The following is a 19,907-nucleotide window of genomic DNA, read 5'->3' on the forward strand; positions in this document are numbered from 1 at the left end:
GAGGATAGAGCTCAAAAAAGTCTATCCGCTCTAAATTTTGCAGATTGGTTAAGTTTAACAAAAAATTTAGACGCTTTATTCTTTAGGAGAATGTATATAAAAGCTTTATTAGGTAATTCGTGCTTACTTTGATTCAACTGTTACAATAGTGTAGTTTCAATAAGTTACATTTACATTTTAAACTTCCATTTGTTTCACATCCTTGCTTTCTTATATAATATCCGAAATTGTATGTGTATAGCAATATTAGAACTACTTTATAACCAAATTAATGAGATATTAATGGTGGTCGAATTTAGATGATTATTTTGTAATTAGTGAAAATATAATAACGATAAGTACAAAAATCACAATAAATTTTATTAAAATTTTAGTTGTATGGGAAAGTTAATAAATATAAAAAAATTGTAATTTGATTAGCTACTTTAAAAAATTATGGAGTATGAGATTGACCAAAAATTTGTGTTTTAAATAACAATTTTCTCTTAAAAAGTTCCAATTGCAAGATCGCATAGAATAAATGGGGATATTTTCTTATCAAAGTTCATGTTGACCAACTCACTTTCAAGAATGTTAGTGCTTTAATGGCTTTGTCTTTTTTGCTTACAACTAAATTAATGCGTCATTAATTATTAATCAACAAACCGCGAATCAACTTTCACTAATAAACACGACCTATCAGCATATATTTAATTGAATTACTATAAGTTAAAGTAGAATAGCTCCTAACATAATTTAACTTTCAAATTCATTTGTTCTATAAATTAGTAGAAATAGCTAGTGGGCAACATTCCCGCTCCATGCGCCAAAAATTCTTATTATCTTAATGATGCATTATTTCTAGTAACTATAAACACAAACTGTTGTAGTTCTATCAATCGATGACGACGCTACTAAAAATTCAAAAAATACCAATTATATTATACTGACTTCAATTTTGCACAATACTTATAAAAGGGGTTGTCGAGTCACACTCAACTCATCGCTCTGCGATGATATACAATAGATTTTAGCTACCTAACATCATTTAAGACATCATCATTTACTGTTTTTTAAAGCTTTTTTTTTAAAATTTCATAAATTACTAAGATTTTCAAATCACTTATAATTAGTGTTTTTATTGTTTTGCATTTAGTTTTGATATTATTAAAAAAATTTCAAAATTCACTAATTAGATAGAGTTTCTGAGTTTTCTCCTTCATAGTTGGTCATTCTTATACACATTTAATTTGCATCACAACCCGAATTGAATATAGCTTTTACTTGCATATACTGAAGAGTATTAATCGAAACTGAAACATTGTAGACTCGTAACCATACCTTTCCACCAAGTAAAAGGAAATTTTGCTATGATTAAATAGGACAGCTAAAGCAACGTGAGGTCTCACTTTAATTAATATATTATTATTGCGTGAAATTAAACAAGTAAAAGAGAAAATGATGTCCAACGAATGTCAATCATTCAGGCATAATGCCCTTTTCTTTTGTGTTATGATTACTTGGATTCCAACTTTAATTTGATAATACTCTCTGTCTAGAAAATTGTCCCCGAAAAATATAAATTATTTCTTTATTAGTACATCATAAAAAATACGAAGTATGAATTTTCTAATTTTGAAAAAGTATAATTACTTTATCTCACTCTTCCTTACTTTTGGATGGGAGAGTAATAAAAGTCTAACTTAAAATTGAAATTGAAAATGAGAATGACAATATTTGTTGGTTGTAGTTGTAGCTTAAAAATGCTCTAAGAATGGGCAAACAAAAATATGAAATGCATGCAGAAAAAGAAGGCTCGTGTCCAAGGGCAGTGATCTAACTTTCCACGGTTAAAATAAGTAATAATATAATGATGATGCTATTTTAGAAGTAAGCTCTATTTGGAATAGAAAATCAATTTCACTAGCTTATATTCATTGATCATCATCTAAAGTTGAATACTACTATAAAATAAAGAAAATAACTAAAAGGGATAAGTGGAGGAACAAGCCAAAATAATTATAAACAAGAACAAGTGCTCCACTAAAAAAATGAAATATCTAGAAAGAGGAAACAATGAAATTCAGAAGTCATAATGATGTCTTTATTTGACCAATGGCACCTCGATTTTCTATAGTATTTTTTTAGCATTATGCCATGATAACAATATAATGGCTCGATTATATTTACACTTTTATATATTAATTGTTTGTTGAAACTTTCGTTATTTAAGATAATTAAATTGTTATCATTTAGATTGAGCAACTAATTAGGAATCTAACTAAGACATCTGAGTTGATTATAAGATAGGCTGCTGGTATTTCAATTAGATAAATTATATTTAGAGAAAAGAAAGCACCAAATTGCAAGAAAGTCTCAACAATTAATGTACTTCAGTTGTACTGCTAACATCATAGTGTACCTAAATAATTCATCTGAAGCAACACATTTCTTCTGATTTCAGAAATTCGATTGAAAGAGATTTTGATGCATTCATAAAAGTTGGCTGCTGAAGCAACACATTTCTCTCAACTGCCTTATTATCACAAAAAAGGAAAGAAAAAAAAAGGTTTTGTGGCTAATTTACTGCTGTACATTAGAAAATACTACTACTAATCATTGGTGTTCTGTGATAATAATTCATTTTCACAAGTTTTATTTTGATTGACAATATCTGCTTGTCCAACTACTAAGCAAAAGTTTTGTTAAGTAAATTGTGACATAGCATAACTGTGTATTGAAAGTTGAAATTTAGTTTTAACAATGATTAACAATTACAATTAGGCCTTAATGATACAAAAGGTTTTTAAATTTATGCCAAGGAAGATGTAAAATTTATTGAAAGAACATTCTTTTGTAGGAGTACATTAAATCTTGCAAATTTCGACTAGAATTTGATCGATCAAAAAGTTGATTTTGTGGCAAATTTAACTTGCTGAGCAGTTTACTGAATCCAAAATAAAGCAGTTAACAGAAAAGTTCATTGGGCCTGTAGCTTCCCTTATTGGGCCAACATTGCTCATCCCTCTCAGCCTATCTCACCTTGCCTACTACATACCAAACCACAATTTATCCACTCGAGGGCCCAGAAACAATTCAGCCCATCACTACAGGTCTACAACAAACCAAATAAGCATAATAATCACTACAAATCGTAATAAATCACCATAATACGATATGATATACTATGATGATCAAAATTGAGCTCTATGTCCTTTTATAGTTGAGACTTTCAGAGAGCTCGGGATTGAAAAGGCAACAAATTTGGTATATTTGTTTTTCTAGCGGGTCGTTGGACGTGTTCTAGAGTGACTGCTTCAATTCCAGTGGACCACGGGGTTGGTAGATGCCGGCTCAGCTGACCTAAGAGTGGGTTATGGCAATTGGTGTTCAAATTCGGTGAACCAATTGTTCATTACCCAATTTTTTACATCAAACCAAACTACCTCACTCTCGTACTTCTTCATACTATTTGGGCGAAATTCGGAAACAAGTAGTCGGTTCCACTAAATTTGAATTTATTGGCTTGTATTTAAATTTTTAGGATCCAAATCATTTTTAATTACCTGATTCATTACCCAATTTTTTACATCAAATCAAACTACCTCACTCTCATAGTGAAGAGTATACTTGTGCATATGCTCTAACAACCAACACGTCAAGCTTATTGAGATATATTTTACTTTCAAACAAACTCATGATCGACATACAAGAATGGAAAATATTGTACTTTCAAACTTCATGTTTGTCATTCGAAATTTGAAATGTGGGAAATGGACAAAAATTTGATCAAATTTTATAATTTTAGCAGCAATTTTACTTTTTTCAATGATCCCTAGTTAAAGAATTAGGAGAAATACACTAAAATGTGTATTTTCAAATCGTTAGTACTCAATTAGGAGTATAATTATACACAGTCGTTTATTAGGTTGCTAGGGTTGTTTCTTTCTGATGATGTACTACTATAAAGCATTTAACAGTAAAGTCGAATGAAATATAAAAGGATTAGTGGCAGAGCACATGCATGAAGTGCATGAACAGTGAAAAATAGTACTACTAGAATTACTAATTAGTAAGAGCATCCGCAACGGCGGGCGTTCCGGTGGATGCCAGACTGGCGTGCCGGACGTCCGCCAATAGGCGTAATCCCGGCGGACGCGGACGTCGCTTGCGGACACCGGAGTTCCGCGGCTTTCCAACGACGTCCGCCATTGCAGTGCCACGACGGACGTCCCGGCGGAAGTCTCGATTTTTAATTTTTTAATTTTTTAACGAGTTTCTCTCTCTCTACTTTCATTTCTTTTGAAAATAAATGGAGCACCACGATAGTGATTCCGCCATGAGCGAGTCACAAACGCCGATTTTTCCGTTAGAGTTGGGGGAAATGCCGGCAGAAGTGCACCGATGTCCGGGATGATGCCCGGAATGGCGCCGATGATGCCCCAACCCCAAATGGCGGGGATGATGCCCGAGTACTACAATATGTACCCCGTTGGTGTGCAGGGATGGGTGGGATGATGCCCCAAATGCTCGGGATGAGTGTCGCGATGACGGGGATGATGCCCCAAATGCCCGGGATGATGCAAGGCATGCCTGCCGCTGGGGGGAGTAGGCAAGGGGTCCCCCAATCACCTGGGGACAATGTCTATCGGCCGTACATGGATTTATTGTCTAGTGATTCCCCCCAGATTACTCCTCTGGAGACTCAGTTCACCGGCATTGAGACTTTCTCTTTTGAGGAGTTGGGGCTATCTCCAGTCAGGGAGTCTCCCACTGAGATGCCACCGGCGGCAGGGAGGACGCGGAAGCAAGGAAGAGGGAAGGGCAAGGGCACTACCTCGTCCTCGCTTGCGGGGAACGAGGGTGAGGCGGTGGCCGAGGAGGAAGGGGAGAAAGCCGGCCGGAGAAAGAGGACCATCTGGAACATAGGGGAGTGCGTCGCGCTGGCGAAGGCCTGGATTAGTCGAGGATCTCTACTTGGGGCTAACCAGCATATCGGCAGAATGTGGTGGCGCATTAGCCAAAGCTACCTCTAATTCAAACCTCCAGGTGGGAAGCCTCATGATGGAGAGCAATGCCGGAAACAGTGGGAGCGACTGAGGAGGCAGCTCAGCCGATTTACCGGCATCTACCAAAACAACTTCCGCACGGCAACCAGCGGCATGTCCGCCGATGATGTGAAGCTTCTGTCTCACTAGCAGTTCCCCGACAGTGAATTGGGTTTCGAGGAATTCAAATATGGGGAGGTCTATCTTGTGGTGCAGACTTCCGCCAAGTTTAGTTCGGGTGTTGAAGCTGGCTGGCCGAAGCGGACGAAGATCAACGCCTCCGGGGAGTACAGCAGCAGTGTCGGTTCCTACGAACTCCCTGACGCCGATGTAGAGTTCCCGACCCCTCAATAGTCTTCCCGCCGCCGCCGTCGCCCGGTTGGACAATAGAACACGATGCGGATGGCTAGGGGAAGCGCTAGCGGGTCCCCCGAAGTCCAATCGGCAGCTCCTTCCCAGATCGATCCCGAGCTCCCCTCACTTGCCGCATACATCAGCATGAGAATGAGACCCTGATACACACCATGGAGAAGTGGTATGCAGCGACTGACCCCTTATACAAGTTGATGCTGAAGGATGTCATCGACAGTATGCGGTGCGATTTGGGGATGCCATCCCTGCCCGTGAGTGACGCCGGGACCGGCCATGGGCACAACGGGACTGGCGGTGGGGACGACGAGGAGTGAGACGGGGGCCGCATTTGTCGAAACTTAAGGTTGTTTTTTTTAACTATGTATTTTTTTAATAATTATGTATGTTTTTTGTTTTAAATAAAGTGGTTGCATTTTCTCTGCATTTGTGTCGAAATTTTAATTTCGTAATTTTTTTAATTCCGTAAATTGTTTAATTTGGTGAATTTATGAATTTTTATTATTGTGGATATCCGTCGGGATGTCCTTGAGGATGTCCGCCATTGTGCAGTGGAATGTCCTTATTACGTGGCAGTGCAGTGGGATGTCCTTGTGACGTGGCAGGAGATGTTTTTGGAAAGTCCGTCAAGATATCCATCCCACCGTGGATGCTCTAAGAGCATGAATAACGCGGAGGGCCGGGCCGCAAATCGCGAGTCCCGGCCCGTCCCACGCGTTTATCGGAGGAGAGGCACGGCCTGGGCCGGTCCCAGGGCCGCGTTCCCGGCCTGGTGACCGTCCCGCGGCCTGGCCCAGTGGCGCGATGGAGGGAGAGGGGCCGTGACGGAGGGGGAATTTTTGGCAAAAATTGGAAGAGGAAGAAGAGGGAGGAAGAGGAAGAAGAGGGAGAGGGGTGAGGAAGAAGGGGGAGAAAGATGAAGATCCGGGAGGAAGATGAAGAAGAGGGGGGACGATCCCATTTTCCAATTTTTAAATTTTTTTGCATTTATTTTGCAATTTTTTATGTTATAATAAAAAAGAGGGAGGAAGAGGGAGAGGGGCGAGAACGTTGTTGCATATTTTTAATTTTTTTTTGCAGATTTTTAATATTTTATTTTTTATGTTTTTTAGTTTATAATTTATTATTTTTATATTAAAAATGAATTTCTCGTGTTATAATTTGCGTTGTCTAGGAATTGTAATTTTAATCTCTACTGAACAATGTATTTTCCTGGTTTCAATTGTTCAACGTATTGCATTTACGAGCAAAATAGTCTGAAGTTGTGAATAGTGTCATTTATTAGTTACGGCTCGGGTTGTGGCCTGCAGGGTTAGAGCAGTTGGGGCCTGGGCAACAACTGTAGAGGAATGATGACGTGGAGGGGACTTGGTGCCGGAACTAGGGACGGGGTTATTCATGCCCTAAAGCAACCCCCAAATGTATGCATGCCTCATTACAGTCACACATCTCAAAAGAGGTAAAAAAAAGCGATAAAGTAAAAAATTTGGGGAGACAACAAAGTTAGTTTGATGTCGGCACCACCGCTGCCTGGCCGTCTCCGTACTGACTCCGCCGCCTCGCCTCGCCGACTCAGTGCACGCGCGCCTTGGAATTGCCCCTTTTGTCCTCCCTTTAAGAGGGCAAAATGCAGCAACTCATATCTTTTCTACTCAACTGAATTTTTCATATTTTTTTTCTGGACCCCTTTTTAAAACTCTCACCTGCAAAAGGGTGGGATTTTTCATCTTTTGCCTTTTCTGCTCACCAACATTTTTCCACGTGCCCACTATTATATTTTAGGCAAATACTTCAAAATCATGACGTCATGCAGAGCCACGAGCCTGCATCATTTCCAATGCCTCTTTATGTTTCTTTTCCAATATTTAACTCTTAGTCAAAATTTGACCTCACGAGAATATCAAAGCATCCCAACAAGGAGTGATGATCATCTATGTCATTTCATACTTTATCTCCTACTACGTACATACAAATATGAGTGACGAGACTGGTTGCGAGCCTCCCCTCTCGGTGGATTTCACGCGAAGTGGGGAGGGAGCGCACGGCTTGCCGGGTTAGATCATGACTTTTTTTTGTAGCCGTTTGACTTTTTCTAAATCAAATCATTTCCTTTTTTTTCTTGAGTAACTGCGATAGCGAGAGGAATACTTCCTACCCATGTATGTGCTAAGAGTTACTTTGGCGGATCGCAAATGAGTGAGCGGTCCGTAATGAATACTTTCAATTATGTAAATTTTCGATTTTCAATAAATGTCATTTCTACGATTTTAATACTGTCATGTTTAATTCAAACTAAATTGAATAGGAAAAATAAGATACAAAGTATTCATGAATACTTAGTGGACTGTGGGTCTATATTATAAGAAATATTTATTTATGTAAGGTTAGTGGAGTAGAGTTCAAAGAATTGTAAATTAGGATATATTAATTTTAATGATAAGTATAAATTATGAATATAATAGTGTTTAGGATAATATATTGTTAAAAAAATTCTAAATTAGTGTTGCATAATTTCTAAAGCACTATTTTGAAATGAATGAGAGGTTACATATTATTATATCTCTTTTTCCGTGATGATATGGGAAAAATATTGCTTTGTGGACCAATTCAGTATTTATAACTTTAACTATGTGCTGTGCAAAATTTATTGAATAACAGTTTAAATTGATGCCATGTGGGGCATTTTAATTGCACAGTTTTATTTATTAATTTGCTGACGACTAGTTACTATATGGACTATGTGGCACATTAAATTCTTATATGGGCGATGAATATTATTACTGGGAGGTCAGAAGTGATGAGGAACAACGGTGTTGTATCTATATATTGCATCAACATTTAATTTGTTATGGAAAACTATTGTCCATATCTAGCTTTTCTTTATATCCGCAATTAATACATGAGCCCAAACATTGATCCAATATCCACCCCAATTATGTGAAGGGTCGTAGAACTTATCTTTTTCTCTTTATGATGCTCAAATTCCAATACACATAATAAAATAAGAGTGATGCTAAATAGCCATAATGTGGCCGACCATAAAGAGTTAATTTAGTCCATTTACATGTATAAAAAAATTAGAATTACTGATATAAACTTATATGTGTGTAAATGGACTTGTGAGTTGATACTTATCTTTGAATTCTATTACGTAAAACACATTAATATTACGAATTACTGTATACGTTGAGCAACAATCAAGAAATGACAGTAGTAATAAGTTGAGCAAAAACTACGAAAGAACAACACTAACATGTTGAGCAACATATAATGAAGATGATATAAAAGTAAAATCAAGTAGTATTAAACCAAAAATTTGAAAACAAATCAATTTTTTTTGTTATTTAATTAATTTATGGCTGGCCATAATGTGGCCGCCTGGCATTATTCATAAAATAAATACTCGTTAAATATTTTTTAGATTTACTAGTCTCATGACATGTACCCTATTTAGATCTAAAGGAATTTTTATATCCAGAAAATATCAGCATTGAGTACAGTGCACATACTACACACAACCAAAGGGGATCATAATATTTAGATGACAATCCATGATTAATCTAATTTTGTTTTATTTTTTTAATTTCTCCATATTTTTCTGAAATGCTTAATTCGTTCTCATACTTGAGTAACTATGATCTCATCTAACTGGAGGACGTTCCATTAAAATAATATCTATTTGAAAAAAGAATTTAATTTTGATATACCTTCATTTAATTTGACCATATTTGGTTGCCTAGTTATGACAAAGTGCATTAACATTTAAGATTTGATATGCAAAACATTATTGATGGTAAGCTATGACGACAAAAGCTCTCCGGCATTAAAGTTGCTATAGCAAAATAAGTCAGTACGTTTGTTCCGTTTTAATAATAGCAATTAATAAAGAGGACCGCGATTTATTACGTCATATATATTGCTTGTCTAGCTCAGTTTAATTACTACTAAAAACTAATTTAAAATTTTAGGCTTCACAATAAATGTCAAAACTATTTAATAGCTCACATGCGCCTCAAAATGATAAAAGATTCATCTACGGTTAAGTGACTTAGGTTGACATGACTCGGGTTTAAAGAATTGTAATGAAATATGTGTAGAAAAAGTGACTTAGGTTGACCTGACTCGGGTTTAAAGATTTGTAATGAAATATATGTAGAAAAAGTGAGTGGAAGTGAGGTCAATTACCAAAAATATTAAAAAGTAGTAAACGAGACTGACGAAAATTAAAACTTGAGAAAATTAATAATTGATGGAGGGAGTAAAATATACCTAGCCTATATCTGGTGTTGGGTCAAAATAGTTAGGTCGACAAATCGTGATGATTGAGTTGTTATCGGGTTGATATGATATCGACTCAACCCTTAAGATCAAACTTGGACAAGATTTGTTAAGTAAACCTTCAACACAAACATGAAATTGATATGTCACATTCAAACCCAAACACAATTCGCACAAAACATGAATTCATTAACAACACGATCATATTCGTGTTGACACAACATGAACTCGACTAGACATGAAAATCGCACGATAACGAAACAAAACTATTTATAGGCATGTTGCAAAGATGATATGACCTTCATGGTAACGGTGGTCGTGGAGGTGAAGACAAGGAATGGAAGCGACATATGAAAAGTGAAAAAATTAAAATATAATTCCAATTCGTATGAAGTACTCCCTCCGTCCGCGAATAGGAGTCCCGTTTTTCCATTTTAGTCCGTCTGCAAATAAGAGTCCCGATTCACTTTTACCATATGGTCTCACCTTCTACTAACTCATTCCACTCACATTTCATTTAAAAATAATATATACAAGTGGGACCCCTATTCCACTAACTTTTTTTTAACATTTCTTAAAACATGTGCCGCCCATAAATGAGACTCCTAATGGCAGACGGATGTAGTATAAATAACAAAATAAATTCTAATAATAGAGTTATATGACTCTGACTCAAATCCAACCAGAAATTATCCTTTATAAGAATATAAACATGATAAATCATGAATGATCTAATTTAATAATCCCTCCGTCCGCAAATAGGAGTCCCATTTTTCCATTTTTGTCCATTCGTGAATAGGAGTCCCGGTTCACTTTTGCCATAAATGGTAATAGGGTCCCCACCTTCCACTAACTTATTTCACTCACATTTCATTTAAAACTATTATATACAAGTGAGATCCCTATTGGGCTATTACATTAACTTTTCCCACCCACTTTTCTTAATATTTCTTAAAACCCGTGCCGCCAAGAAATGAGACTCTTAGTGGCGGACGGAGGGAGTACATGTGATGTATTCTTGAGTCGTATTGAAAATTGTCGTCATAGAGACAAATAATCTAGAGTATTTTAAATTGAAATCATGTCAATAATATCAGTAACGTTCATCACTAGCGAACTAAATAATGGATCACTACAAAATCCTAAAATAAATCTATATTCACTAGCGAACTAAATAATGTAACTTAGCACTACTAGTACTAATTTAAACGAATATATACAAGTACTATTTTAAACGAATCTATATTCACTAGCGAACTAAATAATGTAACTTAGTACTACTAGTACTATTTTAAACGAATCTACACGGATGACACTTTTTTATGTACTTTATTCCCTTTATCGTACTTTATTCTTTCCACTTAACACACAAAATAAAGATGCATAAAATTTCGTGCCGTCCAAGGAATGAGTCATCTTACTTGAGACGGAGGGAGTATTATTTGATTGTCTATGACATATTTGGTGTTTATAGCTCTCGCTATAACTGTATGTCTTGGTAAAAAAACCTTCATTTCTCATCACAAACTAGACATACCCAAGATTCTGGAATTGCCGATTACGATTCAATACCGCCGGTTTCAGTTCCGGAAAATCTTGAACAAGAACCGAACCTTGAGCGTATTTCGAGGTTCGGTTTCGGTTTGGTTTCACGATTTTCTAGTTATTTTTCACGATTTCAGTTCGGAACTGCCCGGAACCGGTGGTTTCGTCACGGTTTTGGTTCCGGATTTTTTGAACCTGAACTGGCCCGCTGTTCAATATGTCAAGATTCTTGTTCCATTTTAATTTCACTCTTCTGGTTCAGAACCGTAACTGGCAGTTCCAATTTCACGGTTAATCGCCGGTTCACTAAACCGTGGGCATCTCTATCAGAGGCGAACTGTCATAAAATTTTACAAGTAAAAAATGGAAAGTCACAAATCTAGTCTCCTAACTTTGCTTAGTGGAAATGGATTCGGATCGCGAAAATTGTGGTTTAATCCATCTTCATACGTTGGATGGGGGTGGAGGGGCTCAAATGAAGTGTTGGATCGCCCTAATGATGCGACTCCGGGCTTGAGGTGCGTTCCGGCTCCAGACGCGGGGCTCAAAACCGCACCGCAAATTTACATTTATCTAAATGGATAAAATTTTTATTAAAATATTAATATACTAAAATTTCACAATAGCACATATTTAAAATTAAGCATATGAAATGGTCAAGAGTGTATTTTAAAATAGTGAACATAAAAAATGGTCAGTGGACTATTGCATTCTCACTACCACATTCACGGGAAATAAATAATATCGTTAGACATCCCTGAACTATAATATAAACATGTGGGTATAGTTTTGTTGCACTATTTCGGGATAAAAATACCATTTTACATCACACAATGATCCATGAGTATTATGTACTGAAAAAATGACATGTCGTATTAATTAACTGTTATACTATTAAAATTAACTTGTCATAGTTATTATTCAACTATATATATTTTCCCACTGTATCTGTGGCACACAAAAATAATCGTAAGAACTTGTACACACACTTGATCTTGGTCCCAAGCCGTAAAAAGGAAAATTGTAGTTACTCTCTCAGTCTCTCTCTCACACACATACTGTCATACTCTATAAGTTGGAAGTCTGAACAATCTCTGGATCTAAGGTCCCAAGCTGGAAAAGTGAAAACAGTTTATCCGATTCAATTACTAAAATAAAGCAATAATAATAAAGTAAAAAAAAGAAATTAAAGATTCGATGAATAATGGAGGAGTGGCCACATCATAAACAATAGTAATTAATTATTTAGTCCAATATGCATCGTCTCCCAGGTGAAGATTTAAAGCAGTTGGGAAAGTGAGCATTAACTAACACACTAAAAGACCGTTTGAAAAGAAATGTGGGTGTGCCATAGTTAAGAGTGAGCACCAACACATGCACCATTATTCATTAAACACTATACTCACATTCATAAATCCCCGACATCCCACTACCACCTCAGCCGTCTACACATAATTATCTTTCTCTCTCGTTTTCTATTTCTCTTAATAATTATTTACTATTATTATTTTCACCCACTCACCCACGGGAGGAGATCCTCTGCTGTTCCACAAACACAGCATATAATGCTGTGCTATTAAACGCACATCACACTTAATGAAACGCAAGATTAGTTCTTTTCCTTTTCTTTGTATAATATTCTTATTTTGTTTTATAACTATGATTTTTTATTTAAATACTACTAAAATACTCTAAGAAAAGAAAACAAACTCATGATTAACACAGTTCCAATTTATAAATATTCAATGAAAAGCAAATACATTCATGATTAGCATATCAATAATTTCTTGTGCATGTATGTTTATATCTTTTAAGTATTTTGTTTAATATTTAATATTATTAGTTTCTTGTCTATAACAAAATAAAATTACGAAAAAAAATAAAAAATTGGATTGTGTTAATCATGAGTGTGTTTTCTTTTCTTAGAGTATTTTAGTAATATTTAAATAAAAAATCATAGTTATAAAACAAAATAAGAATATTATAAAAAGAAAAGGAAAAGAACTAATCTTGCGTTTCATTAAGTGTGATGTGCGTTTAATAGCACAGCATGATATGCTGTGTTTGTGAAACAGCAGAGGATCTCCTCCCCTCACCCACACTCATTCCATTCATGCCAATAATACAACCCTATTTAATTATTGGCACCCCAATAAATTATAAATCTATCCATTCTTTTATAACAGACGTGCCCAAAAAATTTGGTAGGAAAGGAAACACATTAAATTTTTTAAAGAATTATATTAATAATATAGTAGTATCTAAAGGAGTAAATGTTAAGGTGACTCGCCATCTCACGGAGTACTTAGTTTTGTTAAAAGTCACTATATCCGCAGACATATTAGGCCACCCGCGACGCGTTACGCTGGTGGCCCGAATTTGGTTCCTCTGTGACGAAACGGTGGCGGGACACGTTGCAGCGCCCCGTCCCGTCACCATCCCGCCGGAACGCCCGTCACGCTGAGACGCAGTGCAAGACGTCTCGCCACGCGCTCCCAGGCCATGCGTGACGTCCACTCGCCGGCCCGCGTGTGGGTTTTGTCACGCTGACGCAATAATTCATTTAAAAAAAAAAATCAAATTAAATAAAAAAAATCGAAAAAGGTAATATTACCCTTTTCGACCGTTTTCTTTTTGTTTTTTTACTCTATAAATACTCATATTTCATCCTCATTTCACACACAAACACACATCTAAACCTCTCAAATCCTCTCTCTTTCCTCTCCAATTTTCATCTCAAATCATCTCTTTTATTCCTCCCCCAAATTTAATCGATCTAATGGATCCATATGAGCAAATGCGTCAAATAATGGAAGAATCACTTGAAGAAGATCGATGCCGGGAGGCGGAGGAAGCCGCGCCGCCCCAAAGACGCTCTCGGACTTATATCCATCGTAACCGAGAGGAAGCCGCCGCAAGGTTAGTCTGCGACTACTTCAGTGATAACCCGATGTGGGGAGATACCTACTTCCGTCGTCGTTTCCGCATGCGGCGACCGTTATTTCTCCACATCGCAAATACATTGGCTGCCCGGGAAGAGTTCTTCCAAGAAAGGTTCGACGCCGTCGGCCGTCCCAGCCACACGACGTTGTAAAAATGTACTGCAGCAATCCGTCAGCTTGCGACTGGACAAACGGCGGATGTGTTCGACGAATACCTCCACATTGGAGAAAGCACTGGGAGAATGTGCTTGCTCCAATTCTGCAAAGGCGTCCAGGCAGCCTTCACCGACGAATTTCTCCGGAAGCCAAGCACGACAAATTGCCAGTTCCTGCTCCGCCTTCACGAAGAAGTGCAAGGATTCCTCGGAATGCTTGGCAACGTCGATTGCATGCACTGGCAATGGAAGAATTGCCCGGTGACGTGGAGGGGGTCGTACACGAGCGGCCACAAAGGCACACACCCCACCGTTATACTCGAGGCCGTTGCCGACTACCGGCTATGGATCTGGCATTCGTACTTTGGGGTCCCCGGCTCGAACAACGACATAAACGTGCTCCACCAATCCGACCTCTTCGCCGAAGTTTTGGATGGTAAAGCGTCGGCCATCAACTCCACCACTAACAACCGGCGCTATAAAATGGGGTACTATCTTGCCGACGACATCTACCCGAAGTGGCCAACCTTCGTGAAGACGTGCACCAGGCCTGTGAACACAAAGCAGACGCTTTTTGCGCAGAAGCAGGAGGCTGCTCGGAAGGATGTGGAGCGAGCGTTCGGGGTTCTCCAAGCGCCCTTCAACATTATCAAAGCCCCTGCTCGTACGTGGTTCATGGAGAGCATGGTCGACATCATGTATACGTGCATAATCTTGCACAACATGATTGTCCAAGACGAAGGACCCGAGGCGGGAAATTGGTTCGACCCTGAAGCCCCCGGAAGCTCTACCGCAAGTAGTCTGCCACGCAGTGGAGTGCATCCGTCTATACAAGAACGGTTGTCTATTCGGGCAAGGACACGTGACTCTTCAGCCCACGCCCAACTCTAAGATGATCTAATGGAGCACATTTGGGTAAAATTTGGCGGAGGAGATTATTAAATTATGTATTTTTAATTTTTTAGGAAATTATTAAATTATGTTTTTTTATGAATTTTATGTTGTAAGTTTATTTTATTTAATGAAGTGTGTTTTTATTAATTTAATTTGGTTGGAAATAAAAATAAAAAATGAAATTGAATGAATAGTAATTTAAGGGACGGAGGGTTGCAGGTTCCGTCCTTTAGTTAATGGATGGAGTAAAAAAGTGCAGTGGGGCCCATGAATAGTACTCCCTCCGTCCCGGACTACTCGCACATTTCCTTTTCGGCACGGAGATTAAGGAATGAGTGTATAGCAAAGTCAACAATTGCGGCTGTAGGTGATAATTTTTACTAAAAATGGAAAGAGTGCAAATAACTTGGGACGCCCAGAAAGGAAATAAGTGCAAGTAGTCCGGGACGGAGGGAGTAATTTAAGGGACGGTTAAGAGACGGATAAGTGACAGCGTTGCGGATGGCCTTAACTTGAGACTTAGACTAGAGGTGGCCAAAAATAGTTGTAATCCAATGATCATACCAAATCAAATTTCGGATTGATTTTTTAAACTGAAAATCAAATTTTCCGAATTATTACTACTATATTTTATTCAATTATTTCTATATGGAGTAGTATGATAATCAGAATGTGATTTTGGAAATTTTCGGATATTTCGTTTCATTTCTACCGATCAGTTACAAAAATACCGTAAGTATTAAGAATAAGTAAATTAATAATTAAAATTTTGTGATACTAGTATTTTGTGTATATATGATATGTATAGTAATGCTAGTAAAAATTTAAAATAACTGATGGAGTATTTTTGAAGATATTAGTTTATAGATGAAAATAGAAATAATATTAAATAAAAAATGACATTAATTAGGTGAATTTTGAATACTAAAACGGAAGCCGCCTTAGCGCGCCTTTAGAAGCAATAAAAAAATAGAGAGAGTCCTCGCACGCGTTGCGACAAGAAGAGACAAAGCTATCCACCTCTCCCATCTATATATAACCCCCCTTTGCTTCTCATCATTTTATAACTCACTCACTCACTCACTCGCACATCATCCTCGGACTAGCTAGCACTCTTTCTTTCTAGAAATTGAGTTGGACCAGTCTCATTAATTTAAATTTAAGTCAGCATAAAAATGCAGTACCACCAATCAGAGTCACGCATGTACTACTCGGAGTCTGTGGAGAGGGTGGTGCGGCTGGCCTCCGGCAGCGCGGTGGTGATATTCAGCTTGAGCACGTGCTGCATGTGCCATGCAGTGAAGCGCCTTTTCTGTGGGATGGGAGTCAACCCTACTGTCTATGAGCTTGACCAAGATCCCCGTGGCCAGGACATCGAGATGGCCTTGTCCCACCTTCTTGGCGGCGACTCTGCCGTGCCTGTCGTTTTCATCGGCGGCAAACTCGTCGGTGCCATGGACAGAGTTATGGCCTCACATATCGGAGGCACTTTGGTTCCTCTGCTTAAGGAAGCTGGCGCCCTCTGGCTTTGAGTTCAATATTCTTCGCCGTTCACCATGCTCTCTTTTTTTCTTTTTCTTTTTGGGGTTTTGTGTGTTAATGGTAAACTAAAAAAGGAATTAGTTTTCTTGTGTTAGAAAATTAGTTTGTGGGTGCAAAGGAAAAGAGGCTAATCAATTCGCCCCATTTTCGGATTGGTGACATTAATGCTGCAATTATGTGCGGGGTGTCCTTTGTACAGCTAAATTATTGTACTGTTACTATGTCTTCATATGGACTACATTTTTCTCTCTTCATTTCTTTACTTATTCATTGCGCATCCCATGCATGCAAGTTGAATATGGAGGGACAGTCAAATCAGAATTGGATTACTAAATCTCGTTTTTTAATCCTTAACTACTTTATTTAATAAGAATGCCTAATGTGATTAAAACATAGTTACTCCATTATTAATAACAATAATACTGTAATAATTTGACAAGGGCGGGCGTCTGTGAATTTGAAGATGTGCTGTTTATGACATTACCCACTTCCATGAATGTGTGTAGAGAGAACACAATTGGTTTGGACTTTAATGAGAAGGATAGATTGGAGATCCAATATTAATTCCTCCCGACTCGGCATTCAATGATAAATTCTTATGTTTTTTCACCCAACTGCAAGAAACTCTTCACACTTATCACTTTTTTCGAAATTATTTCTGCATTATTAGTATACTTACATAATGAAATAATGATAGCAATGCCAACACATACTAATTGAGGATTTTGCATTCACTATAAGGGTGGCGCTTGTTTCAAATTCAAATAATCAGAATATCTATAATTGAGATTTATAGAGGCGGTACATGGAATTTCACAAATTGGTACTTTTGATTTACAGAAGTTTGTGTGTTTAGAATTCATTTTTGATGTAGAATTCATCTTCAAGCATACATCAAATTAAACCTTTTTTTGGATTTGTCTACCGATTAACGTCAAATATGGTGTTGTTGCAAAAATTTAAGAGATATTGCAAATCAGTCCATTATTATTTAATTAATTTGAATTAAAACACGACAACAACTTACAATAACAAATGAAGATGCTCGATTTCAAGAATATTTGACTGATATGACGCAATAAGAAATAAAATGCTAATTTAGAACATCGAAATACGCTAGTTGATCATTTATGAGAACAATACACAAATTCCGAGTTTTGAATTTTTGCTATTTTATATGCGTATTGTGGTTTTTTTTTGTAATAGTGAGATTTTGTTATACTATGTTTCGATTTATATTTCAATTTTATTAAAGCATGTGAAGTGTAATTTTTTTGAATATAAAGTATATTTAAGACATATATACAGTATATTAATACTTTAATTGAATATAAAGTTTTATATTTAGATAACAAGCTTTTGAGCCACCAATTCCATCAAGACTTTAATTTGCAATTACTTACATACCCTGAAACTTCTCAATCCTCTTAATAATTTGAAGAGAACTTTTTCTCTTAATCACCTAAGAACTCCACTTTGAGGGACAAGTCACAAATTAATCCCAATCAACATACGATACTTAAATAATTTGAAGGCTAATCAATTCTTTACTGCTGCATTTGGAACATGGAATTAAAGCCTTCAATTTCAAATTCAATATTTGTTACCAAAATATATTTAAATTTAGAATTAAATTGCAATTTCAATATTTCAATTTCACAATTTGAATTTAATATTAAAAGTAGAAAATTGAAATTCCAAATAGTAGTAAAATTAGATAGTTTCACTATATATCCACAACACACATTTCACGCACTACATGCACTACACACATTTCACACGCACTACCGACACTACATAGATTTCACACACACTACACACACATTTCACACACTTTCCACACTACACACATTTCACACACTCCATACACTTCCCACACTTCCCACACTACACATATTTCACACACTAACCCACTTCATACATTTCACACACTACACACATTTCATACACATCACTCACTACACTCACTACACTCGCTAAACACACTACACACTCTAACGCAGTCCACACATTTCACACACTTCACACATTACACACACTTCAAACACTTTCACACACTACACACACCACTCACGTACACTACACACATTTCATACATTTCAAGCATCCAATTTTTGTTTTGTTTTTTTTTCTTCAGTTTTTAGATTTTTTTCCGATCCGAACTGAAATTTGCAAAAAGTTTAAATTGAACCAAGTCGAAAAACTGAAAACCAAACCAAATTTGAAATTTCAGTTTGTGAATAGTGTGTGTATTTTGTGTAGTGTGTATGCACAAATTCTTCAAATTCAATTTCATATCAATTACTCCAATTTACCAAACATAGGGTTTGGAATTGAATTGAAATTCTTTCTAATTCATTTCCTTCCAATTCAATTCCATAGAATTCCAATTCCAATTCGATTCCATTTCCGTGTATCAAACGGAGCATAATCAGTATCTTCAATTTTCTTAAGAAACTGTTGAATAAGAGTTTCAGAATTAAGCATCCTACATCATGACTTTGAAACATATTACTACTACAGAAATATTGAAATAGTAGTACTCCATTAGAAGAAATTAAAAAGTGGATTAGTTATTTAAAGAAGACTGCATCCTTTGAATGGTGACAGTAAAGGACTCACCTGATTTTTGCAGTGACTTATAATAGTCAGACCAATAAGTCTTCGGAAAGCGGACTAGTCTCTGTTTTCAAGCCCTGAGAGTGCGCTCAAATCATGCGATGAAATTAGCTTCCTAATTCATATCATCAACAAACAAATACTATTACTATAATTTAAATCTATGATAAACAGTTGCAACAATGAAGTCATCACTCCCACAGTACCATTGCCGGCATCTAATATAATGTAAATAAAGGTGAAGTAATGAAGCAGCGTTTGCTCTACATTAGGACCTTTTGATGGGTCTGGTATATACACGTGGCATTCTCTGATGTGAAGAAGTGGCTAGAGCTTGAGTATTTGTTTTCCATCTTTTATTTCTCTTCATTTCTTTCATCGCGCCTGCGTTGAATGTCCTGAAGTAGGTATCAATCCAGCAATTCAAATTCAACATACTTGAGCATCCGCAATGGCGGACTTCCGCACGGATGTCAGACCGGCGTGCGTGACGTCCGCGCGGGAAGTCCGCCATTGTGCAACTGTTCAACGGATAC

At 37.0% G+C, this 19,907-nt stretch overlaps 1 protein-coding gene across 1 annotated transcript; it reads left to right on the plus strand.

Annotated features, from left to right (window-relative positions):
* The first annotated feature begins 16,295 nt into the window (after positions 1-16,295).
* LOC121794041 (glutaredoxin-C5-like) lies at positions 16,296-17,006 on the plus strand. Its single transcript, XM_042192050.1, has one exon. The coding sequence runs from the start codon at positions 16,386-16,388 to the stop codon at positions 16,740-16,742; it is 357 nt and encodes a 118-aa protein (XP_042047984.1). The 5' UTR covers positions 16,296-16,385; the 3' UTR covers positions 16,743-17,006.
* The last annotated feature ends 2,901 nt before the right edge of the window (positions 17,007-19,907 follow it).

Source organism: Salvia splendens, chromosome 3 (genome assembly GCF_004379255.2).
Source record: "Salvia splendens isolate huo1 chromosome 3, SspV2, whole genome shotgun sequence".
NCBI lineage: Eukaryota > Viridiplantae > Streptophyta > Magnoliopsida > Lamiales > Lamiaceae > Salvia > Salvia splendens.